At 37.5% G+C, this 27,381-nt stretch overlaps 1 protein-coding gene across 7 annotated transcripts in view; it reads right to left on the reverse strand.

Moving 5' to 3' along the window:
- The window catches only part of FILIP1 (filamin A interacting protein 1), a 242,178-nt gene that overhangs the window by 133,122 nt on the left and 81,675 nt on the right, over nt 1–27,381 (reverse strand). For all 7 annotated transcript variants that reach the window (XM_066253815.1, XM_066253823.1, XM_066253842.1 and 4 more), the window contains one exon: nt 22,000–22,278. In XM_066253815.1, coding sequence (XP_066109912.1) covers nt 22,000–22,272 — 273 coding nt within the window. In that variant the 5' untranslated portion in view covers nt 22,273–22,278. The remainder of the gene's footprint in view (nt 1–21,999; nt 22,279–27,381) is intronic.

Consider the following 27,381-nt stretch of genomic DNA (forward strand, 5'->3'; position numbering starts at 1 on the left):
ATCATTTGCATAATACATAATGAAAGAGAATACTCCCCAATAAGAAGAGGTTCTCAACATCATTTAAGACAGGAAATGTTCAGGGGACTGCAGACAACTCAGTATGACAGAATCACAGATTGGGGGACTCCAATGAAAGATGAGGCTGGGGTAGTAAGCAGCTACCAGCATGTAAAAGCCTCTCAGAGCAATAGGGAACCTCTGAGTGTTTTAATCAGAGGAAGGACTTGATCAATTTCTATATTTTAAATATTACTGTGATATGGAGAATTACAGGTAATAAGACTACTGGAAGGACATACCAGTTAGGCGGCCATTACAATAAACCATGCTAGAGGTGGTAAGGCTGCCTAAAGTGAAGCAGTGACAGTGGAGATTGTGTGCCCTCAGTTATTTGGGGTCAGAACTCTGGGGCTTATTTTTGCCCCTGGCGCTCCCTCCACTACCTTGCTGGCATCCCATAATTGCCTGTCAATTATTCACTTGTCAATTAAATCAATTGTCATCTGGTAGGAAATCAAAAGGTTGTTGATCCCCTGCCTAGTGTAGAGAGACAACAGTGTGGTATCTGTGAAGATCATTGCAATGAAGCAGTGCAACTCAGGGGAAGATGGGAAGGCATCTTGTCTTACAGGCAAAGAAGGGGAAGCCTACATCCACCTCCCTTCCCACTTAAGTGATTACAGCTCCAGAGAGAAAGCAAGCAAGTGAAATATTCAGAGGTTCCTGTTCTCAACTCTTCTTCAATGACCCTGGAAGGGTATTTTGCAGTCGGCATACCTGGCACTTCAGGTCGACATGTTATGCTACAACCATCTACAAACCAGTCATGTCAGATATCACAAAGATAATAAATAAATATACAGGGCTCACGCTCTCTACGCAACTGTGATCTTATCTGCATGCAAAAGAGAGTCTCTTGTAAACGCAAAACCAGAAATTTACGTTCCATTAAAGGGGAAAAAAAGCACACACATGTCGATCATTTCAGAAAACAGTTCATCTTGCACATTGTTTTCAGGTTTAAAAAAAATATTTGCTAATTTTAAAAAATTAGACGTTTATAGGTATGTGTGTATATATATTTTTTATATAACATATACATTTACCATTTACACAGACATACATACATATAACACACACATATATGTATATGTATATATATTTACATTTCTACAAGATGGCTAGAATATGCCACCTCAGGACAGACCAATTTATGGTTCAAAAACAGTAACACCACTACTCAAGGGACACTTATTTTCATTGGTGCAAGTGTTGCTGTTCAGCCCTTGAGACCATTTCCTATGTCTGCCTAGGAACATGCAAACTCTTGGTTTATCGCTGATTTACCTCAGAAAGTAGCTATTTCCCAAAGAACCAGGGACTTGCAAATGTGCTTTCATTATTACTAATTTTATAAGGCAGGGGTGAGCAGGGTCTGCTAAAATTTGTGCACATTGTTTCTGGTTTCCTTTCAGGCTCTTGATCAGGAAATGTTTAACATGGGACTAAGTATTGCTAGAGATTAATGGCTGCCGTTCAAAAAGGTCCACAGAAGTGGTTTCCTGCCAGTACAAACATATACATTGTTGAAGAACAAGACTGTGTCTGCAGATAGGATTTCTATGTTAGCTAAACAGACCCAAGTGACAATGCTTTTCTAAATCAAAGTTGCTACCCTTTCTTTCAATTAAGTCTTAGTATCACAGGAAAATTATTTCAACAATTTTCATCAGTGCCCTGCTTTCTCTTTTAATACAGATGGTTTGGATAAAAATATTTCTCTGTTGACAGCCATGTAACACGTGTCTCTGTGAGCTCTCTGTGTGTTTTGACATTGGTCTATGACTGGTTGACCTGATACTCATAAAGTCAGGTTTCACGGTAGAGCGTCGGCCTGGCGTGTGGGGGACCCAGGTTCGATTCCCGGCCAGGGCACATAGGAGAAGCTCCCATTTGCTTCTCCACCCTCACCCCCTCCTTCCTCTCTGTCTCTCTCTTCCCCTCCCACAGCCAAGGCTCCATTGGAGCAAGGATGGCCTGGGCGCTAGGGATGGCTCCTTGGCCTCTGCCCCAGGCGCTAGAATGGCTCTGGTCGCGGCAGAGCGAAGCCCCAGAGGGGCAGAGCATCGCCCCCTGGTGGGCAGAGCGTCGCCCCTGGTGGGCGTGCCGGGTGGATCCCGGTCGGGCGCATGCAGGAGTCTGTCTGGCTGTCTCTCCCCGTTTCCAGCTTCAGAAAAATACAACAACAACAAAAAAGTCAGGTTTTAAATACCACCTGGACCCCTTAGCTTTGCAAAGAAAAATATTCCATACATTGTGTGCACTTGTAACCCCATGTGGCAAACCTGAGGATGCCACAGGTCACACAAGGTCAGGACAAACCCTCTACCACCACTGTACCAGGAAAGGTTTCCTAAAAGTCTCTGGGGCTGAAACAAGGAAAGATCATGAGGAAAGAAGCACCTAAAAAGGGACCATTCTTTATCTACTAAGTCTTTGCCAGGTGACTTTCAGGAGTGTTCCTGAATTGTGCAGAAGAGAGAAGAAAAAATAAAGAGGTTAAAGGCTGGCCTAGGAATTGTAAACATTGTCAAGTTACTAGCAGTTGTAAGCAGTGCTGCTACAGTGGCATCTCACTAATTTAAATACAATCAATTTTAATTCACCAAAGTCTAGACAGGCAGTTCTGCATTTTACTCTTAAAAACATTTCATAACTGTAAAACATATATTAATTAAGAGTGTAAACCAGAAAAAGGCACCTAACTTAGGTGAAGCTGAATCTCCCTCTATTCTTCCTGCTAGCTTTTCCATGATCTTTACCATCAGCTGCTGGGGGCTTGGAAAACTTTCTACATAAAAGGAGCAAGATTGCTCTGGCCGGTTGGCTCAGTGATAGAGCATCAGCCCAGTGTGTGGAAGCCCCGGGTTTGATTCCCGGCCAGGGCACACAGGAGAAGCGCCCATCTGCTTCTCCACCATTCCCTCTCTCCTTTCTCTCTACCTCTCTCTTCCCCTCTCAAAGCCAAGGTTCCATTGGAACAAAGTTGGCCCAGGCGCTGAGGATGGATCTATGGCCTTCACCTCAGGCACTAGAATGGCTCTGGCCCCAACGGAGCAATGACCCAGATGGGCAGAGCATCGTCCCCTGGTGGCCATGCCAGTGGATCCCAGTCGGGCACATGCAGGAGTCTATCTGCTTGCTTCCCTGCTTCTAACATGAGAAAAATACAAAACAAAACAAAACAAAAAATACAACAAAAAAGGGGGGGATGAGATTCATTAAAACTCCCAGAGTTCTTAAGACATGGGATTATTATCAGCAAGGTCTCTGTTTCCCAGGGAATCTGGACATAAAATATTTAAGATGTTTTTTCCTAATCTCCTGACTACATGCCTACTCCCCCTCTCCCTCCATCTGATTCAGGTACCTATATTGTCACATAGATAAATTCTATTCTTTTCTATATTGTTTGACTATTAAAATAATTTTTTATTGATTGATTTGAGAGAGAGAGAGGAAGGGAGAGAGAGAAACATTGATTTTGTTTTTCCACTCATTTATGCATTCACTGCTTGATTCTTGTATGTTCCCTGACCAGAGATCAAACCCACAACATTGGCGTATCAGGACGATGATCCAACCAACTGAGCTACCCAGCCAGGAATTGTTTAACTATTTTTAACAAAATTTCTACTTGTCCATATCTTTCTTTTTTTAAGAACTATTTTAATTTACAAATTCCTAGAGGACAGACTAGATAGATGCTTTTTGAAAATTACATTGTAATCTCATCTGGTTAATATAACATCTTTTTTTAAAGCAAACAAAGAAAAAGTGACTTACCATTTAAATTTTTCTAAACATATTGCATGTTGAATCCAGAAATTGGCTTTGGCAAAACCTTAAGCATAGTGACAAGAGTGAGGATGTTCCAAGGAAACACCAGGTGAGTAGAAACATTCTGGCTTTGTTTTCTGCCTGTCACAGTACCTTACCCCTTGCATCACTTCATTTTCTCATTGGATGCGTTAGGCCAATATCAATGGCAGAGCTATCTCTCAACCATGGCTATTTAAATTTCAATTAATTATCATTAAAATTTAAGATTTAGTTCCTCAGCCATGTTAGCCTTACTTCACATGCTCACAAGTCACATGCAGCTACTGGCTACCAGGAAGAACAGTACAGATATAGAACATTTCTTTCTTCATAGGAACTTGTTTTGGATACCAAGGTCTGGATCTTACCTCTCTAAGTCCTTCTGGAATCACAAATTCATCATGACTCAATTCTACTCTATTTAACAAACATTTCTCATAACAGTTATCTGTATAAACCCTAATTTTGCATAAGAATGGCTTCATGTAACAAGAGTATATATACTGAAATAATTGGGAAATATTTATACAAGGTTAGATATTTAAATAAAGTTTTGTTTACTCAAATAAGAGGCTATTCTCACTAGAAAAAAAATATAGATTATATAGCCATTGGGGGGAAATCTCCATCTTTCACATATTACTTATACATAGTATTTTTCCCTTGTTCAGAGATTCATAAAATGACACGTAAATTTATTTTGTGGAATATTTTATTTATTAATATATGTTTTCACATTTTTCAATAAAACCAAGATTCTCCCCTATAGTGCCAATGAGTGCATTATTCTAACTACAGAGAAGCCAACCTTCTGACTCTATTAGGAGCAGTAAAAATATGCTGCCTGAACAACGATACCAAAGCTCTGCCAAAACACTGACAATACTGCCAGACACATGAGATTCTGAAGCATTGTATTTAACAAAGAATCAGATCTGGTTCTGATTTTAATCAGAAAGCAACCTGTCTCTTTGCTGACTCCTAAACTTAGCAAAGACATACCATTCTCAGTATGCTGGCCATTTCGGTGGTGTGAGGTTTCACTGGGCAGCCTCGCTCAGGGTGACCTCAGCCCGAGATTCTAAAGATGGAGCACATTAAGTGCAGGTGAGTCATCAATTTTAAAAGCCATACAGAGTAACTAAAAGCTTCATTCTTCAGAAGGACAGAGATTCCACCAGAAACCTTACCATGTGACAAACAGAACTCGCTTAGGGAGAAAAACGCCATCTCTTAAGAAAAAAGTGATCAATGGTACCCTTGTGGTATAAGCCTATTGTGCCTGCTTGCACCAGGTAATTCCATCCAAACTGATTGTCACCATTCCCAATGGAGATTTTTTTCATCTTAAATTGATTTATTGCGGATTATTAATAAAATTATATAGATTTAATGTTTACAAGTCTGTGATACATCATCTGTATATTGTCTTGTGTGTTCACCAACCCTTCACCATTTATTCCCCTTTACGCTCTCCTACCTCCTCCTATCTCCCTTTCTCCTCTTGTAATCACCATATTGTTGTCTGTCGAAGAGGTGGAGTTTTAGTGTGGGTTGTTTTTTGGGTTTTTTTTGCTTCTCTTTGTCTGTTTTTGCTTAATCTCTTCATCTTTTTCAACCCCCACCTCCTCCCTCTGACAGCTGTCAGTCTCTTCTCTGTATCTATGAGTCTGTTTCAATTTTGTTTGTCAGATTACTCTGTTCATGAGATTCCACATATAAGTGAAATCATATGTTATTTATCTTTCTCTGAATGGCTATCTAGCATAATACTCTCTCCAGGTCTGTCCATGCTGCCCCCTAAAGTAAGATTTCCTTCATTTTTATGGCCAAGTAGTGTTCTATTTTGTAAATGTATCATAGCTTTTTTTTCCCATTTATCATGACATCTCTTGTTAAAAATGACAGAAAAGCAAAGTGATGGTAGTGACGTAGAAATATTATTGTAAGCCTTTAGGATCATTATTATTATTATTTATTTATTTAGTGATAGAGAGAGAGAGAGAGGTTGGGACTGACTGGGACAGAAACACAGGAAGGGAGAGAAATGAGGAGCATCAGTTCTTTGTTGTGGCACCTTAGTTGTTCATTGATTGATTTCTCATATATGTCTTGACCTGGGGGCTCCAAAATGGCAAGTGACCCCTTGTTCAAGCCAGTGACTTTGGGCTCAAGCTAGTGACGTTGAGCTTCAAGGCAGCAACCTTTTGGGCTCAAGCCAGTGACCATAGGATTATGTTTATGATCCCATGCTCAAGCCAGCAACCCTGTCCTCAAGTGGTGAGCCTGCACTCAAGCTGGCGACCTTGGGGTTTCGAACCTGGGTCTTCTGCATCCTAGTCCAATGTTCTATCCACTGTACCACCACCTGGTCAGATAGAACCATTATTATTAATTTAATAGCATAATGTATACTATGCTATGATACTTTTACTTTACATAGTTTAAAGTCTTTTGTAGACGTTAAGAATGTCACATTAAGGAACACTAAAGATGAGCTTTAATAGCTAAGGGAGTGTCAGTTAATAAATAGCTTTTTCAGACTCATTTGAACTATTTCAATTTCAATTGGATAGGGTCTAGAGACCTCTTTTAAATTCCTAAGAACAGAATGACACGATCAGAGAAACACTTCAGAAAAAGTAGTCTGGAAGCAGTTATCTACTGACCTTGTAGTCCTCAACCCTCATATTTATTAAATGAAACAGGCTTGCTTTCTGCTCCAAATTCTACCATCATCTTACGTAGTTTCAACATTCATGGGGGAGATTTAGCCAATATCTTAACTTTACCATTCCTTGATCTCATTAATTCTTATTTCCTCACTTCTATTCCCAGGACCACACCCAACACCTTGCATTAGTTAAAACTGCAGCACACAAAAAATTTAAGTGCAAGTAGCCTGAATTCCAGCCTCTCCAGTCCTCTCATGCCCTTCTCCCCCTGGTCCTGCTCATTCTTCCTGATATGTCTTCCTTGCTGGGCACTGTCTCACCAACACACTCTACTTTCTTTCACTTCTCCCACTTGGACAATTGCCAGCCTAGATTTAATGCCATATAATATATCTCCCCTTTATAATCAGGCTTCTAAATGGACTGTGTCAATATAAACATGTGGTGTCTCTGCTGGTTGAATCCTAAAGTCCACTCATTAACACTCCTATTTGTCCACAATCACCTCTAGCATTCCCTGCATCAGCAATGCATCACATACATAATTCTTTTTTTTTTTTTTTTTTTTTTTTTTTTTTTTTTTTTTTTTTTTAGTGAGAGGAGGGAAAGCAGAGAGACAGATTCCCACATGTACATTGACTGGGCTCCACTTGGAAACTCCAACTGGGATCCACCTGGCAAGCCCACTAGCAACTGATGCTCTGCCCATCTGGGGCAACTGGAGCCATTATTTTTTTAGCAACCGATGCAGAAGCCATGGAGCTATCCTCAGTGCCCAAGGCCAGCTTGTTTGAGCTAATCAAGCCATGGCTTCAGGAAAGAAGAGTGACAGAGAGAAAAGGAAGAGGGGTGGAGAAGCAGATGGTCACTTATTCTGTGTGCCCTGACCAGCACTCGAACCCATGACCTCCACACACTGGGCTGAAACTCTACCACTCAGCCAAACGGCCAGGGCCACATACATAATTATCCTTAAAATCACTACTTGGCCCAGGTCTTCTCATTTTTAGCAGAACATAACTTATTCTTTTTCTTGCTGAGAAAGCTGAAGCTTTAGAGAAATCTCTTTCAATTGCCCATCACTCTCCTACAAACATTATCTTCATCCCCACCTATTTTTTCTTTCTATCTATCACAGAAGATGAAGGATTTCCCTTCGTTTCAAGGGCAAACCCAAGGTCACCGCCAAAATCATACTTTTTATTCCCCCTCTCCTGCTTTTTCCGAGACTCTGCTTGATCAAAAATCTTTGCTTTTTCCTATATCCTTAAGCCTGCTCTTTCTGATCTTATAACCACTTAACCCATAATCACAGAAAACTCTCTCTCTCATTTTTAAAAGCCCTCCCTTGACCTGAGTTTCCCTCTAGCTACTATCCTATCTTTTTCCTCATTTCTTATACAAAGTTCTCCAAACAACATCTGTATTGGCTAAGTATAGTTATCACAACCACCCATTATTATACAAACAAGAATTAAACTAAGACCCAAAGTCAACACTAATAAGGTCAACTACCAAACTTTTTGGGTTCTATAACACTTCCCACAGGAGTTGGCACTCAAGACATATTGTTTTAGCCGTTCACTTTTTAATAATCTCATGTTTCACTTAAAGCCCAAAAGTAGAAGAAAGCAACCTGATGATTTTGAAGAAAGAGGTCAATGAATGTGTATTAAGGACATATTCTGTGCCAAAGGGAAATCTGGGGATTATTTTTGGCTATGCCTAAAAAAACCCAATAACAACAGAAAATCTGAGTAACACATATTAAAAGAGATTTTCTAAATTCCTGGATTGTCAACAGAACATGTTACTCTATTTCTTTAATTTCCTTTCATTTCTCGAACCACTGAAGATAGGTCTAAATTCACTGAAACTGCTCCGGCAAATGCTCCCAATGACCTTTAGATTCACAAACCCAGAGAGTACCCTTCAGTTGTATTCAATTGAAACTTTCTGCTGATATGCCTGACAGAACCCCTCTCTTCTTGACAATCTTGACAGCCTTGGCTTCTGTATCACTCCACTCCCCTGGGATCCTCACACTTTCTAACAATTGTTTTTCAGATATCTTGTTTATAGTCTCCAGATAGAGGTATAGTTTTATTTCTATCAAATACTTCTCCACTGAATCAAGACTGTTCACTGATGAACATGACCCTCACTTTCTTACTCACTTGATTCTGTTCATGTTGAACCTTTGCTAATCTATGCTTGTCCAAAGCCTATCAATTCTTCAAGGACCAATTCTTCAATGAAGCTTTTACTTGTATCTTGAGATTTTCATAACCTTTCCACCTTTGTATTCCCATAATTTGCATTTCAATTGTCTTATAGAATACACATTCCTATACATCCTCATCTATCCTTCCAGGGTATAAACTCTTTCTTCATGACTGCTGTAATAACCAGTGCCCAATACCATGCTTGGCACATAATCAGAAACTCATCAAATTTTAGCTATGCAAATTATTATTCATCTTTTTATTCTTGGACCTTTAGCATAGCAGGATTTCTTAAATATCGTAAGATCAATCAATTTAGGATTAATTAATTAATGCCCTAAAAATGAATCAACTCTTGTTAAGAAAGAAAAGCATATAGAGGGCTCTCCTACAGTAGGGGGTGGAGAAGTAAAGGCAAACTAGTGAAGAATATCAAAGAAAATGACTAGGGAGCTCAGAAGGAGAGAATAGAAGAAATTTTTAATACAAGCACATTATCTATTCTATAAATTATCTTTGAAACACAACATCTTCTTCTCTGCCTGTCACCCAGGATGAAGGTAGATTTCTAATGTATGAATGACTCTGTCTCTGACTCAGGCTGAAAAACACAAAGACAAATGGAATGGTGGTGCAGTATCTAGTTTTCTCTGGGCCTCCACACACAAGTAGAAGAGAACTACTATAAATACAAAGGGGGAAATGATGAAACCCATTTGAGGTTGGTTTTTCTAAAATGTGTTAAAGTGAAGTACATCAAGGAAATTTACTACATAAAAAAGCAATTTTTTTTTTTTTTTGCATGGAGAAAAAGAATTTATTAGGATTCTGGGGTTTATTTATTTATTTATTTATTTATTTATTTATGTGCCTTGACCACGGGCCTTCAGCAGACCAAGTAACCCCTTGTTTGAGCCAGCAACGTTGGGCTCAATCAGATGAGCCCTTGCTCAAGCTGGCAACCTCAGGGTCTCGAACCTGGGTCCAATGCTTCCGCATCCCAGTCCAATGCTCTATCCACTGCGCCACCACCTGGTCAGGTGGATTCTGGGTTTTTCTTAAAGTTAGACAATTAATTTTAACAGGGTGACATTGATTAATTAGGGTACACAGATTCAGAGAAAACATCTCCAGATCATTTTGACATTTGATTATGTTGTATACCCATCACCCAATGTCAATTGTCTTCCGTCACCTTCTATTTGGTTTTCTTTGTGGCCCTCCCCTCTCTTTCCTCCTTTCCCCTCCCCCTGGTAACCACCACACTCTTGTCCATATCCATGAGTCTCATTTTTGTGTCCCACCTATGTATGGAATCATATAGTTCTTAGTTTTTTCTGATTTACTTATTTCACTCAGTGTAATGTTATCAAGGTCCATCCGTTTTATTGTAAATTATCCTATGTTATCATTTCTTATGGCTGAGTAGTATTCTATAGTATCATATATATGTACCACATCTTCTTTATCCAGAGTTCCATTGAAGGGCACTTTGGTTGTTTCCATGTCTTGGCCACTATGAACAATGCTGCAATGAACATGGGGTTGCATGTGTCTTTACATACCAATGTTTTTGAGTTTTGGAGGTATATACCCAGTAGAGGGATTGTTGGATCATATGGTACTTCTCTTCTTAATTTTTTGAGGAACAACCATACTTTCTTTCATAATGGTTGTAATACTTTACATTCCCACCAACAGTGAATGAGGGTTCCTTTTTTCTCCAAAGTCTCTCCAACACTTGTTATTACCTGTCTTGTTGATAATAGATATTTAACAGGTGTGAGGTGATATCTCATTGTAGTTTTGATTTGCATTTCTCTAATAGCTAGTGAAGATGAGCATCTTTTCATATATCTGTTGGCCGTTTGTATTTCTTCCTGGGAGAAGTATCTGTTCATGTCCTCTTCTCATTGTTTTATTGGATTGTTTGCTTGTTTGTTGTTGAGTTTTATGAGCTCTTTGTATATTTTGGATATTAGGCCTTTATCTGTGCTGTTGTTTGAAAATATCATCTCCCACTTAGTTGGTTATCTGTTTGTTTTGTTGTCCGTTTCTCTTGCTGTGCAAAAACTTCTTAATCTGATGTAGTCCCATTCATTTATCTTTGCCTTCACTTCCCTTGCCTTTGGAGTCAAATTCATAAAGTGTTCTTTATGGCCAAAGTCCATGAGTTTAGTACCTATTTATTTTCTTCTATGTAATTTATTGTTTCAGGTCTTATATTTAGGACTTTGATCCATTTTGAATTAATTTTAGTACAGTACAAGGGGACAAACTGTAGTTGAGTTTCATTCTTCTGCATGTGGCTTTCTAGTTTTCCCAGCACCATTTATTGAAGAGACTTTCTTTTCTCCATTGTGTGTTGTTGGCCCCTTTATCAAAGATTATTTGACCATATATATGTGGTTTGATTCTGGGCTCTCTATTCTGTTCCATTGGTCTGAGTGTCTATTTTTCTGCCAATACCATACTGTTCTGAATGTCGTGACTCTGTAATATAATTTGAAGTTAGGTATTGTAATGCCCCCAGCTTCATTTTTTCCTTCGATTACTTTGGCTATTTGGGGTTTTTTATAGTTCCATATAAACCTGATGATTTTTTGTTCCATTTTTTTAAAAAATGACATTGGAATTTTGATGGGAATTGCATTAAAGTTGTATATTGCTTTGGGTAATATGGTCATTTTGACTATATTTATTTTTCCTATCCAAGAACAAGGAATATTTTTCCATTTCATTGTATCTTTTTCAATTTCCCTTAGCAATGCTTTGTAGTTTTCATTATATACGTCATTTACATTCTTTGTTATGTTTATTCCTAGATATTCTTTTTGTTGTTGTTACAACCATAAAGGTGATTATTTTTTTGAGTTCGTTTTCTGATGTTTCATTGTTGGCATATAGGAAGGTAATAGACTTCTGTATATTAATTTTGTATCCTGTGACCTTACTGTATTGGTTTATTGTTTCTAAGAGTCTTTTTGTGGAGTCTTTGGGGTTTTTGATGTATAGGATCATATCATCTGCAAAAAGTGCAATGTTTACTTCTTTTTTCCCAATATGAATGCCTTTTATTTCTTTCTCTTTTCTGACTGCTCTGGCTAGAACTTCCAGCACTATGTTGAATAAGAGTAGAGAGAGTGGCAACCTTGTCTTGTTCCTGATTTTAGAGGGAAAGTCCTCAGTTTTATGCCATTTAATATGATGTTAGCTGATGGTTAGTCATAAATGGTCTTTATTATGTTGAGATATTTTCTTTCTATACCCATTTTGTTAAGTGTTTTAAACATAAATTGGTGTTGTAATCAAATGCCTTTTTTGCATCTATTGATACAATCATATGGTTTTTTTTCTTTTTTTTTGTTGATATGGTGTATTATGTTAACTGTTTTACATATGTTGAACCATCCTTGTGATTCTGGGATGAATCCCACTTGATCATGATGAATTATTTTTTAATGTATTGTTGTATTTGATTTGCTAGTATTTTGTTTAGTATTTTAGCATCTGTATTCACTAGAGATATTGGTCTGTAGTTTTCTTTCTTTGTGTTGTCCTTGCCAGGTTTTGGTATGAGGGTTATGTTGGCCTTATAAAATGTGTTTGTAAGTATTATTTCTTCTTCAGTTTTTTGGAAGACTATGAATAGAATAGGAACCAAGTCTTCTTTGAATGTTTGATAGAATTCACTAGTATAGCTGTCTGGCCCTGGACTTTTATTTTTAGGGAAGTTTTTGATAATTGTTTCTATTTCCTCCCTGCTTATGGGTCTGTTTATGCTATCTACTTCTTCATGACTCAGTCTAGGAAGATTGTACTGCTCTAGGAATTTATCCATTTTTTTCTAGATTGTTAAATTTGGTGGCATATAGTTTTTCATAGTATTCTACAATAATTCTTTGTATATCTATGATATCTGTGGTGATTTCTCTTCTTTCATTTTGGATTTTGTTTATATGAGTCCTTTCTCTCTTTTTTTGGTGACTCTTGCCAAGGGTTTGTCAATTTTGTTGATATTTTCAAAGAACCAGCTCCTTGTTTTATTGATTTTTTCTATAGTTTTTCTGTTCTCTATTTCATTTATTTCTGCTCTGATTTTTATTATCTCCTTTCTTCGGCTGGTTTTGGGTTGTCTTTGTTCTTCTTTTTCTAGTTCCTTAAGGTGTGAATTTAAGTGGTTTACTTCGGCTCTCTCTTGTTTGTTCATATAGGCCTGAAGTGATATGAACTTTCCTCTTATTACTGCTTTTGCTGCATCCCAGAGATTCTGATATGTCGTATTTTCATTTTCATTTGTCTGTATATATCTTTTGATTTCTGCGCTTATTTCTTCTTTGACCCATTCATTTTTTAGAAGTATGTTGTTTAGTTTCCACATTTTTGTGGGTTTTTCCCCCTCTTTTTTGCAGTTGAATTCTAGTTTCAAGGCTTTATGATCAGAAAATATGCTTGGTACAATTTCAATTTTTCTAAATTTGCTGATATTGTCTTTGTGGCCCAACATATGGTCAATTCTTGAGAATGTTCCATGTACACTAGAGAAAAATGTATACTCTGTCGCTTTGGGATGAAGTGTCCTGTAGATGTCTATCATATCCAGGTGTTCTAGTATTTCGTTTAAGGCCACTATATCTTTATTGATTCTCTGTTTGGATGAATGATCTAGAGCCGTCAGTGGTGTATTGAGGTCTCCAAGTATAATTGTATTTTTGTCAGTTTTTATTTTTAGGTCAGTTAGTAGATGTCTTATATATTTTGGTGCTCCTTTGTTTGGTGTATATATATTAAGAAGTGTTATGTCTTCTTGATTCAATGTCCCCTTTATCATTATGAAATGACCATCTTTGTCTCTGATTGCCTTTGCTGTCTTGTAGTCAGAATTGTTAGATATGAGTATGGCTACATCTGCTTTTCTTTGGATGTTATTTACTTATAGAATTGTTTTCCAACCTTCTACTTTAAATTTGTTTTTATCCTTATAGCTTAGATGTGTTTCTTGAAGGCAGCATACAGTTGAATTTTCTTTTTTAATCTATTCTGCTATGCTGTGTCTTTTTTTTTCCCGCTGTGTCTTTTTATTGGTGAGTTTAATCCATTTACATTGATTGTAATTACTGACACTTTAGGGTTTCCTTTATCCATTTTATATATTCTTTCTGATATGTTTGTATCTTATTTGGTTTTTCTCTTTTGTTTTTCTATCATTTGTTTTTGTTTGGTTGTATTCCATACTTCTTTCTTCTGTTTCTTCTTTTTTAAGCCATGTGTTTCTGTGGTGATTTTTTCAATCATTGAGTAATAGAAAGGATACATATCATGTTCATTGTAGTACATTATCTCATGAGTGCTTCTGCACTCCATCCTTCTTTGCTACTGTTAATCTTTGTCCTCTTCCCTTTTTTGTTTTTGTTGTCACAGATTAATCTTGTTTTTATTGTGATCTTGATTGATCTTTTACTTGTAGTTTTGTTTTGTTTTGTTCTTTGTATCTGGTCAGATAACCCCCTTTAGTATTTCCTGAAGTGGGGGTTTTCTGGTGATAAATTTCCTCATCTTTTCTATATCTGTGAATGTTTTTATTTCTCTTTCATATCTGAAGGATAGCTTTAAGAGATATAGTATTCTTGACTGGAAGTTCCTCTCTTTCAGAACTTTAAATATTGGCATCCACTCTCTTCTGGCTGGTAGAGTTTCTGCTGAGAAATATGTTGATAACCTAGTGGGCCTTCCTTTATATTTTGTATTCTTCTTTTCCCTGGCTGCCTTAAGGATTTTTTCTTTCTCATTGGTTTGTGATAATTTTATTATGATGTGCCTTGGAGTGTGTTTGTTTAGGCTAAGATAACTCGGTGTTCTGTTTGCTTCTTGAATTCATGACTCTAATTCTTTCCACAGGCTTGAGAAGTTCTCATCTATTATTTGTTTGAATATGTTCTCCATTCCATTTTCTCTCTCTTCTCCTTCTGATATACCCATTATTCTTATGTTGCTCTTTCTGATGAAGTTCAACAATTCCTGTAGGGCTTTCTCATTTTTTAAAATTTGTGAGTCTCTCTCCTCTTCTTTCTGTAGTGTCTATAGTTGCCTATCTTCTATGTCACTAATTCTCTCCTCTATCTGGCCTGTTCTATTAGGTAAGCTTGTTACCTCATTTTTCAGTTCATGAATTCAGTTTTTCATCTCCGTTTGATTCACTTTCATAGTTTCAACTTCCTTGGTGATGTATTCTTTTGTTCACTGAATTGTTTTTTGAGCTCTCTAAATTGCCTTTATGTGCTTTCTTGTATTTCCCTGAGTATTTTTAGGACTTCAATTTTTAATTCTGTCATTTAACTCCAAGGTTTCCAAGCAATTAAAATTTAAAATTTTTTTCTATAGATTTTTCCTTATTTATTGGAGCTACATCTCTGTCTTTTGTATCCATGATATTTGATCTTTTTCCTTAATGCCATTTGAGAGTGGTATTGTTAATAATACTAATAAGAGATGATTTAAAAAAGAGAAAAAAATGAAAAATACAGTGAAAAAATGAATATTCTATTGTGCTAAGTGGAACAAAAACTACATAGAATGGAGAGCCAGAGTTGGGGTAAAATGACAAAGAGATAAAAAAAAGAAGTAAAAAACACACACAATGCCACAAAGAAAGTATGTGAATCCAGAATAAAATAATTTGTTAGTAAATTACAATAAAATGAGAGAAAAAGTGAAAGAGAAAAGAAGAAAAAAGAAAAAAAGAGTTAAGGTTTTTGGAATGTAACCCTCATAAAAAAAAAAGAATGGAAAATGTAATACCTATGGGTAATAAAGTTCAAAATGAAAGGGAAAGAATAAGACAGAAAGAGGATAAAATGACCAAAATGGGGGGAAAAAGGATGAGAAATACAAGAAAAAAATGAGAAAAAGTTATAAAAAATAATTTTTTCTTGGTTTTTAGAGGTTATTTTCTTTTTCTTTTTTTCTTTTTCTTTTTGGCAGGTGGCACTGCACCACAGGTTTTGGCCCTGTGGCACTCTTGAGTAGAGATTTGCAATTGATGTGTTGCAATGGCAATGACATAAGCTAGGCCTCAGTCCCATTGGTAGGTGGGGCTTGTTAGGGTTTGCAGGCTATGAGTCAGTTTTCCTAGTGCCTCCCCCCATGTCTCTCCTTCCTGAGCCAGCAGCCTGGAAACCCAGCTGTGAAGTTGTCCCAGCCACTGCTTGCAGAGCAAGGCTCTTTAAGAGCTGTCAAGCCCCCTCCAGCCTCACTCAAAGCACAGTTCTGGGTAAGGTTTTGCCAACCAGGGTGTAAGCAGGCAGGGAGGGAGCCAATTGCTGGTCAGGTTTTTTTTCTAAGGATCCACAGGTATGTCTAGTTTGCCTCAGCACTCTGCGGGTCTAATCTCCACAGGCTTTTCTCCCTTCTGCCCTGTTTGGAAGCACGCAGCCCAGCCCCCACAACTTCCACAGTGATCTCTGAGGTCTGGTCCACAGGAATGTGCTTTGTAACCTGTATCGGCCGACAGAGGCATCCTTCCCAGACAGGTCCGGGCGTAGGGTGCCCAGCCCTTGCGCATTACCCCTGCTGTTGGTTTGGGAGCCAGGACCACACAGAAACTCTGACTACAGCCCACGCAGAAGGCCACTGCTGACAGTCTCCAGCCTAGCCCCTCCAGCTGCAAATGCACAAGCCCACGCCGGAGACACCAGGTGGAGCCACTCGCACACTGTCTGCGATTGCAGACCGGAAGTGAACAAAGCCCAAAGCCCCTCTGGTGCCAGCCTCTGCAGGCAACCCGCTCGCCCACCTCTGCCAGGGTCTTTCTCTCACACTAGCTCTGCATCCGCGATCTCAGGCTGAGCTGCCGGAACGCTCTGTCCTCGGCTTGAACATCTGCCTTAGCCCAGCTTCTTCCCTCGCTCCCATCCCTCCTTTCCTCTCAGTTCCAAGTGAAAGTAGCCTTTCCTCAGACCAGTGATGAAAGCAGAACACTTCGTTCTCTATCTTATTTCCTTCAGAGTGGATTATATATTCAGCCACCTTTTCGCCCAAGAGTACCTTTGTTTGGTGTATGTGGATTTCAGATGCTCCTGAGATTGTTTTTCTGTCTCTAGTTGTTGAATTTGTTGAAATTTCAGGGGGAGATATCAGGAGCACTCTTCATGGTGCCATTTCTCTGACAGCACTTCAAGAGATTAGGGATCCTGTTTTTTTAATCATTTTATAAGAATATCCTTCTGCCAAGAGTTTTGTCTTATGGCTTTTTTATGTGAGTACCATTTGAATTTTCAGTCATTTTTAGTACAGCCAAATTGAATAACTTTTCTAAAGTGCTATTTTTGGACAAATACACAGGGAAATTAATCATGATGTCCAAATAATGGTCTGGGTGTACTATTTCATTATTTCAGTTTAGTCTGGGAAGTATGTAACCAGTTTTTCACCCAAGGAGTAAAAGAGTAAAAATGTTCCAGTTTATTAGAAAGTACTTGTTATTGGAAGCAGTCAATGACACAAATGTTATAGTGATAACTATCCCTGACACTTCTACGCACGCAATGCCAGTCAGTCGTTCTGCTGAAACAACAAACTTTCAGCTGTGAAGGTGTGATCTAAAAAGTCTGGAAGACATCTCCAGTTCTAGACAAGACTCCTTAAAATGAAATGATCCTTGGGAAGGACAATTCCATTTTTAATACATGTCTATTAAAGGTACGCTTCGAGAGCTCGCTGGATACCTGGACTATCAAGCAACGCAGCAAATTTACAAACTTTTGTTAAATGCCAATGCTAACAATAAAAGTCATGCTGGTTACAAGGTTGGTTCACAAATTCCCATAGATAGCACAATAGATTCCGAAGGTGGCAGACTACTAGAACCAGAAAATATACAGAACTTTTTCTAATGTCCAAAACCCTGGACTTGGAGTTGGAGAGAAGAGAGAGATCGACAAGGAGCCTGAGAAAGAGAAATTAGCATAAAAAGCCTGAATGAGCCTCCATCTCCTCCTTTTCCCCAAGTCACTTTCAGAGTACATCTTTTACAGGCAGACCTGATATTATTCTTTTATCTCCAATGTTATAAGCCCTTTTCTCTGTGTGTCACCCTACTTCCTTTGATTAGTAATTGTAGTGTCCTCCCCCAAGGTTAAGCTATTGCACAACTTTAGGACACACCTTCATAGAATAGTGAATATGAAGCCCCCAAGAATGGTGTCATACCCAGTCCATGGCCATATGGTACTGCTGGCTTCCCCATTTTTCTTGCTATCCAGATCACAACCAAACTTCATGGTTTAATCGTATTCAACCTCCTTGATGTGAAAGGTTTCTCTTAACCCTACAGTGTGTCCGTAAAGTCATGGTGCACTTTTGACCGGTCACAGGAAAGCAACAAAAGATGATAGAAATGTGAAATCTACACCAAATAAAAGCAAAACCCTCCCAGTTTCTGTAGGATGATGTGGCAGCATGTGTGCATTCACAGATGATGACGTAACACCGTGTATACAGCGGAGCAGCCCACGGCCATGCTAGTCGAGATGTGGATGGAATAGAGGAAAGTTCAGTGTGTTCTGTGGCTCGCTAATTTCAAATCCGTGACCAAAGTGCACCGTGAATATCAGTGCGTTTATAACGAAGCACTACCACATAGGAATAACATTACTCAGTGGGATAAGCAGTTGAAGAAAACCGGCAGTTTGGTGGAGAAACCCCGTTTTGGTAGGCCATATCAGTCAGTGACGAGTCTGTAGAGGCTATACGGGATAGCTACCTAAGGAGCCCTAAAAAATCTGTGTATGAGCTCACATCATACTTCACTGAATAGGTATGAAACTGGGAGAGTTTTCCTTTTATTTGGTGTAGATTTCACATTTCTATCATCTTTTGTTGCTTTCCTGTGACCAGTCGAAAGTGCACCATGACTTTACGGACACACTGTATTTCTCTTGCCTAAAAAAAGTTTTATCTTTTCACAAAATGGCTTTGGCCCCAAAGTTCAAAGTCTACTCAAAAGAAATTCTGGAGGCAAAGGAACCAACACTGAACATTCTAAACTATTAATGATATAGTGGGAGGAACATTGGCTTAAGACAGAATTTAGCCCTAGAGCAAATGTAACTAAATTGCTGAGCGAACTTGACAAGTCACATCACTTGTCTAAGTGTCAGCTTCACATATGTAGAATAAAAGAAGTAAATCAGATATCTCAAAAATGCCTGTTCATCCCAATATTTTATAGAACACCATCTCCAGAGTAAGGGTAATGAATCACATACAGCCACTCCATAAAGGAAGAGTAATAGGTGGCCTTTAAAGGAGACAACTTACTAAATGTTCATACATGTCAGGGCCAAATGGCATATGGGGTGACTTAAATCACAAGCCACATATATCCCTGCCTCTCCTCTTTATACCAAACCTTTAGGGTTTTTTTTTCTTATCTTTAGTCTAGCAAACCTGGCACATAGCTGCTACATTTTACCAGCCCATTTATGTTTGCTAATGCCAACTGCCTCCCACTCTTGGCTATAACACACACACACACACACGTGACAATGTTAATAATGTACCCGTGTCTGCCTATAAGAACATATATCTAAAGCTCTAAATATAAGAACACCATCATTTTTAGCAAATCTAATATTGCAAAATCAGCATTTACAAGTAGACATACTTACATATGTATGTATGTGCATATAAGTATGTGGAGGATAAATTATTAGCTTTTCAAAAGAATGAACTGTGGAATTCCTTAAACTATCAGGTCTTTCATTTCTCTTTTCCTTCACTACTTCCCCCAGAAATGTCTTACACTTTTTACTAACTTACTGCTGCTCAGAAATACATCTATTGTGTAAGGTAAGGTATCTTGTGCTCATAAAAATTAATGGAAAGCAAACTATCTTCGGAGTTGTCTGGCTAATGCTTTGATGTCCTGGGTATATGGGCTTTTACAGGGTGGGGCAAACATAGGTTTATAGTTCTGAGTACACAAAACATAGAGTTTATTCTTGTATTATTATTTATTAATTGCTGTATTATTTTCCATATGAACGACTGTAAACCTACATTTGCCCCACCTTGTATATTGAAAGCCTAGGCTATGGATCGATAGCTGGTAACTCCATGAACATAAAAGCCATGTGAATCTCAAATGCCTTTCAGAACCACAATGGTATAACAGCTGTCTCCAGAAATTAGGTCTGGAAAAGACACAGGCTTCACACTGGCTGCTATGCCTGCAGAGAAGTGAGCTGATGACATTGTTTTGTGACAATTTCCAAGGCAACCATTGTATCTTCCATTCAGTTCCATAATGTCTGTTGAGGGCAGTTCAAAAATTGAACTATTATATTGTATCCTTACACAACAAATGTTAACCACTGGCAGTGATGAAGCTATTTTTAGTAATAACTGTGTTCTGGAAAATTTTATCTTTTGATGTGAAATGCAAATGTGATTTTTATCCATGGGTAAATGGTAAGCTCAATCATGTTTGTTTGCTTTTTTAAATTTGAGTTTTGTTATGTTTTCTCTTTTTCTTTATCCCAAGCGTTTCCTTATCTATGTGGACACACAGATGAAAACAGGAACAGGCTAACCCACCCTACTTTAGGGTAGGTTGAAAATAATACCTCTGATTCTAACAGCACCAAAGGCTTTATTTCACATAATCATTAGTATTCCCTTAAAGCAGCAATTTTCATCCTTTTTCATCTCATGGCACATATAAACTAATCACCAAAATCCTGCAGCACACCAAAAAATATATTTTTTGCCAAACTGACAAAAAAAATAGGTATAATTTTGATTCATTCACACTGAACAATATTGTTGTGTTGGCTATTGTCAGTTTTTTATTTGACAATCTAAATAAAAAGAGGTCAGTGCTCCTGACTGAACAGTCACATACTGCATGTTTTAAAAATACTTGAGGCACTCCGGTTAAAAATTACTGACCAAGAAGCTCAGGCAAGCCAAGAACCTAACAAAAATAAGAAGCAAAACAACTCCACTCTTAAGTCATTTTCTTCTTCGCTCCCCCCTCCCTCCCGCACGCACTAAAAAAAAAACAAAACAAAACAATTATGGTTTTCTCACTTCCAGAAATATAATTGTCTAGAGCTCAGAAACTCAAAAAAATCCCAACTTCCTTTTGGATCCTTAAAAACATACACTGAATGAGGGACATAACTCAGGTAGCTACAGCTACCTGGTGAGGTAGCTGTAGTTTGGTGAGGATGAGCACTAGACCGTCAATAAGGACCCTAAGATGAGAATCAGACAATCCCTTAACTCTTCCAGGCCTCAGTTTCCTCATTATAAAATACATATAATGATACCCACATTTTTATTGAGATTGAATGAGATAATAGTCTTGAAAATGCTTTGTGAAAATATTAGGTCTTCACAATACAATGCTGTCTGCTTATTTGTATGCATCTCAATTCCTATGACATTGTAGAAAATTAAAGCTGAAAGTTAAAAAAAACTAAGAAAAGTACAAGGCTGGTTTAAACAAAGCCTTCCTTCTCTTTCCCTCCTTTTTTATTTCCTCCCTCTTTCTTTCCCACTATTTCTTGATCTTTCTTTTACTGTACCTTCTGGAAAAGATCAAAATTAACACTTGACGTTAACTCTGCCTTTTAATAATCATGACTTTTTACAGTTTTCAATAGCAGTTAAAGGCTGAATTAGATAAGCTCATTGATTACCTACTACTAAGAATAGGAACCTGTGTTAAATTATTATCAAAATCTGCCTGACCTGTGGTGGCGCAGTAGATAAAGCGTCAACCTGGAAACGCTGAGGTTGCCGGTTCAAAACCCTGGGCTTGCCTGGTCAAGGCACATATGGGAGTTGATGCTTCCTGCTCCTCCCCCCTTCTCTCTCCCTCCCTCCCCCCCCTCTCTATAATGGATAAATAAAATCTTAAAAAAAATAAAATTAAAAAAAAAAAATTATTATCAAAATCTTATCATGAAGAAATTTCCTACTTCTAAAGAAGCTTGAAGTTGGAATCAACATCTATTCATTTATTCATTCATTCAACAAATATATATTCAGTGCAAACTGCTGCCAGACACTAGGGATTTAGAAATGAGTAAGAAAAACATCACCCTTTTCCCCATGAAGTTCATAATCCAGTAAGAGAAATGGGTCATAGTCTCTTATTTTATAGCTTAGGAACTAGAAACACAATAGTTGAGAAAATTTGACTTTACCTGCAGCTCTCCTTCCATTATACTGAGTAGCTGGATGAGGTCTTCTTTGGATAACTCCAAGGATTTCTTTTTTTTTTCACTTTCTCCAGATGGTTTTAGGTGTCGTTTGACAGTTCCTGAGGCCATGACATCATCTTCCTTTCTATTTGATTTGTTCTTTTTTTTTGCATCTTCTGAGAGACTTTTATCATCGACTTTGTTTATGATGGAAGACTTGGGGCAGGAGATATGCCCGTTGGATGAACTTTCACCAGCCTGGTTTCGGGATCTCATTCCCACCTAACACGAAAAAATGATAAGATGTTTTTATCACCATTGAAACTGGTTTTTTTTTTCTAACTACTTAGAAACTTACTGCATCTTTACAACAGCACCAACAGAAAATATTTAAAAGGTCAGTCCCAGTTAGCTTCTTTATAGCTTTAATTACTGTATTACTAAAATCTTCAGAAAAATGCTTCAATGGTCTTCAAGGAAGCATGAAAATATGATTTTAACTTGAAAAACATCTCAAGCCAAATGATCAAGGTCAGCATCAACAATACTATGTTATATTGATGATATGTGTCTCTGATAAAAAGTGTTAAGAGTGGAACTTTACTTTTGTGGTCCTCCTCCCTCAAAACATGACCCAAGTCTAATAATGAGAAAAACATCAGACAGATCCCAATTGAGAGACACTCTACAAAATTCATGACCAATATTCTTTAAAACTATCATAGTCATCAAAAAGAGGGAAAATCTGAAAAACTGTCACAGCCAAGAGGAGTCTAAGGACATATGACAACTAAATATAATATGGCATTCTGGATGGAACCCTGGAACAGAAGGGGAAAAAAAGACATTAGGGGAAGATCAAAGAAATAAGAATAAAGTATGGACTTTAATCTATTATAATGTAGCTATGTTGATTTATTAATTATAAAGACTGTATCACACTAACATAAGATGTGAATTATAGAGGAAACTGGGCGTGGGGTATTTGGGAATCCCCAGTATTATCTTTGTAACAATTCTATGAACTTAAGTTGTAAAATAAAGCAAAATAGAGACAGACTCACCATAGATACAGAGCATGCTGAATGATAGCTGTTGGGGCAGGGGTCTTGGATGAGGGATGTTGGAGGCATTGAGAAAAAAAATGGGGAAAAAGAGAAGATAACTCATGGACATGAACAAGAGGTGTTTGCCAGGGGGAATGGAGTGGGGTAGAGATGGGTACAGGAGGAACAAATGGTGATGAATGGAGATTTGACTTGGAGTGGTAAACATACAGTACTGTGTACACATAATGTGTTGTAGAGCTGTGGACCTGAAACCTAAAATTAAATTGTTGTAAAGTTTATTTTTTAAAAGTGATTCTAAGTTAAGTCGATCAAAAAATTTAGACTTCACACACTGCCAAGAACATCACAATGTGCAGAGAAACCCCCCAAGGGTAGAGGGGGCTTGAAATGGAGAAAGGAAACGCGAAAAGCAGAAGGAAGTGGGTGGGGTAGTATTTATGTGGAATTCTATTTTTCTATAGCTTCTGTTTTTCAAATCCAAGCTGGCTTTTTTTTCTTTTCTTTTCTTTTCTTTTTTTTTTTTATGTCAGTCATTTACAGGAATAAGAACAAGAGCACAAAGATTTGGAAAAAAACAGATCGATTACAAAACTAAAAAAAATTTAAGTGTATTTTGAGGTAAAATAAAGAAAAAAGACAAAGCAGCAGCTAGCTTGTCCCATGGGGAGCCCTTTTGAGTCATTCCATGATAAATGTTTTACTGATTATCTGTCAGTCTCTGAGCAAAAGGACTTGAGCAACAGCTATGTTACAAACATACTGAACTCAAAAGCTTGAATTCAATTCTCTCTGTGAAGAGAGCTCTAATATCCTGGGAGCCGTACTATGAAATTTTCCTAAAACCTTAAATATAGTAGCTTAGTGCATGGGCTTATTTAAAACTCATGGTATAAATAGTCCTTTCTCTGAACAACTAAGCAGCAAGATTTTCATTACTGCTTAAATATAGGAATAAAATATAGGAATGTTGTTTTCTGAAAGCAAGTTTCCTTTCAGATAAAATATAGTAATGTTGTTTTCTGAAAGCAATTTTCCTTTATAAACCCAATCATACTTAAAAAACTAAAGACAGCTTTTAAAACACTAAGTTTATAATAGAAAAATAAATCCAATGTGATGCTTCCTTTCAAAAGGCGAAAGATTTATGCGATCTGAAGAGAAACCAGAGTATGTGATGCTTCCTTTCAGAAAGCAATATTCAGTGCTTAAAAGAAATCTGGAAATCTATATTCATGCTCTTTTTTTGAACTAAACTCAAATCTGTGTGTGTGTGAGAGAGAGAGAGAGAGAGAGAGAGAGAGAGAGAGAGAGAGAGAACTTTCTATAGCACCCTGGCTTTGAACAACATAAACAGAAGAGGTGGTCCTTAACACTGTCACTGTGTTTTCTGGTTAACTCAGTGATTCGTTCTTGGAATTTTAGAGCATCTTTTGTGCTTCTCTGATGAGCAAAGAATAGATGTTTCTTTGTAATGAAAGCCAGAGCACTTCAGAGCAGACCTACTGTATTTCATCACAGCTTGTTTGTGGGTAGAGTGGGCTGACTTCTGCCCTAAGTCAGAAAAAAAAAAGAGGTGATGAATAGAAAGTTTCAAATTTAACTCTTGACCTGTTACATATCACAACTAAGACACATGGGCTTCCCAAATTGAATTGTGACTCCCTACGACTCCACACCACATGTGAATTCCTTTTATCTGAAATAACTTTATAAGATCTTAAGCCTCTTTGGAATGGTAAATCAAATATTGATTTGACAACTTCAATTTAAATCATGGGTTAATAGAAATTCCAGACAATAGTTCTCAAAGCACAGGAAGTGAGGGGTGATGTATTAAACTTAATTATAACTTAGCCTTAATCATACACAGCATTTGTATTTGACTGTAACATGTGTTTATATCTTATTTCCCTGAATTTTCTGTATCTTTTATAGAACTTACAGCACTAAAATATTCCTAAAATAGGAAAGTGCATAACTATCTGTATGTTACATGCATTTACTTAATCAATTGTATTAGCAAACCTATAGAAAGTGGTATTTTTTTAGTAACAATTCTCTTTATATTTAGTTGTTTCTAAAAATTTCAGTCTGATATTAATATTTTAAAATAAATTTTACTGTAGCATTAATAGCTTTTATAGAATTATATTAATTGAGCATTAATTATTGAATTAATAATTATAGAATTAATCTGTTACAGAAAAAAACCACAGATTTTAGAATTATCTAATTATATTATATCAGGTCAAAAGCTTGAGTTCCCTGTTCTCTTCTACTTTAATTTACTTTGGCTAATGGAAAAATCTTATGTGCTAGACCCATGAGGTTAATGTCTTAGCAAATAATTTTCCTCTGTAACACTGAAATTTCACATGATATGCACATGGCTATTAGTCCTTTCTTGGTAAGGCAAATAGATTCTACTATCATCTCTACAACAAAATCAGCAATGAGCACCTCTTATATCCCAGGAATGCAAAAGTACTCAGAGATAACAAACTAGTCAAGAAATGTTTTAGGAAGGAATTAGACAACATGTTAGAGGGAGAAAAACATAATATTTTCAATAGTGTAACCAAGTGTTTCATCAATACTGTCTACGTTAATGTCCAGACAATAATGAACTACCATGTATCACATTTAATGGCATTCATGCTCTTTCTTACTATAATAGCTCTCCTTTATTGTATGTTAAGTGTTACACAATGTACTATGCATTTTACATACAGCATCTCATTTAAAGTAAAATTTACATCAATTGTAGGTACAATTATTCTGTTTTCTAGATGCGGCTCCTAAGGTTTAAAGAGATTAAATATATATATTTTTGGATTACTCAACTACTCCCAGTGAATAGAATAGGATTTGAACCAAGGTCTGATTCCAAAAACCTACTCATTAGAAGGCTTTCCTCCACGTTCTTTTCTTTTCTTTTCTTTTCTTTTCTTTTTTGTATTTTTTGGAAGTGAGAAGCGGGGGGGGGGCAATGCTTGGCCCCTCTGGGGCGTTGCTCTGCTGCACCCGGAGCCATTCTAGCGCCTAAGGTGGAGGCCATGGAGCCATCCTGCATGCCTGGGCCAACTTTGCTCCAATGGAGCCTTGGCTGCAGGAGGGGAAGAGAGAGATAGAGAGAAAGGAGAGGGGGAAGGGTAGAGAAGCAGATGGGCGCTTCTCCTGTGTGCCCTGGCTGGGAATCAAACCTGGGACTTCCACATGCCAGGCGGACGCTCTACTGCTGAGCCAACCGGCCAGGGCCTCCTCCACATTCTTAAACACATGCAAATTGGAAAGGTAAAAACAGCCTATAAATCAAATGATCCAGAAAAATTTGCAAATGCTTTCTAAGGCATTGTTTTTTCACATGACCTTACAGAGTTGGAGAAATTCATGTGTCTTTCTCCATAGACACTGCAAAACTCACACAGCAATTGAAATCAGTTTGCTAAAATTACTTTTTCGAAAATCAGTAACCTCCTGCAGAAATTGCAAAATGATGAATCACTTAAAAATCTTTGTGAGAGGGAACCTAGTTAATTATTAAGGATTCTGATTATAAAAACAGGATGCAAAGTCTGAACAGGGACCATCACAGACTTATTGTGTAAAAAGTCCCAGAGCTGAACAATAGTAAACAATAGTAAAATCAGAGTTGGCCAAATCCTGTCCATTGTGCTTAGAGGAATAGCAGACAGGTAACAAAAAAGGCATCTGGCATTCTGTAGGTTTCTTAATAGTTGATCGTGTGGCTACAATTTGGTACTTGTAGATAATAACCTTTCTGAAAGAAGCCAAGAATGCTTTTGTTTTATCTTAGTATATATCCTTCAAAGAAAGTTCTCTTCAAGAAAAAGTTTTAAATAAACTGAAGATTCACATCAGATTTGTAATCCTTTTTTTTCAATCAATGTAATTTGGGATGAAGATTCTTCTCTTTAATAAGCAAATTAGCCTAACATATGATAGTTCATGAAATTCACTTTCTTTTTCTTTCATAGTAATTTGGTCAGCGATACTTTGCATGAAAATTTGCTGACTGGGGTGTGAAGAAAAGAAAGGCCAAATGTTATTCCAAACACCCCTCTTTCATCTGTGGTCATCTCTCTTCTGTTCCGGACACCCCCCCATAAGTTGGGGAATAACCAGACCACACTGTCAGATGAATGATATCCTAGGAATCAGAAAATGTTTATAAAGACATTGGGTCACTAAACTAACAAGTATTTCTAGAGCATTTGACCAAGTAAAAAAAGAATAAAGAAAGACGTCTACTACAATAAATACCCTCTTAATCCTCATCTTCAATAGCTCCCAT

This window comes from Saccopteryx bilineata, chromosome 1 (genome assembly GCF_036850765.1).
Source record: "Saccopteryx bilineata isolate mSacBil1 chromosome 1, mSacBil1_pri_phased_curated, whole genome shotgun sequence".
Classification (NCBI taxonomy): Eukaryota; Metazoa; Chordata; class Mammalia; order Chiroptera; family Emballonuridae; genus Saccopteryx; species Saccopteryx bilineata.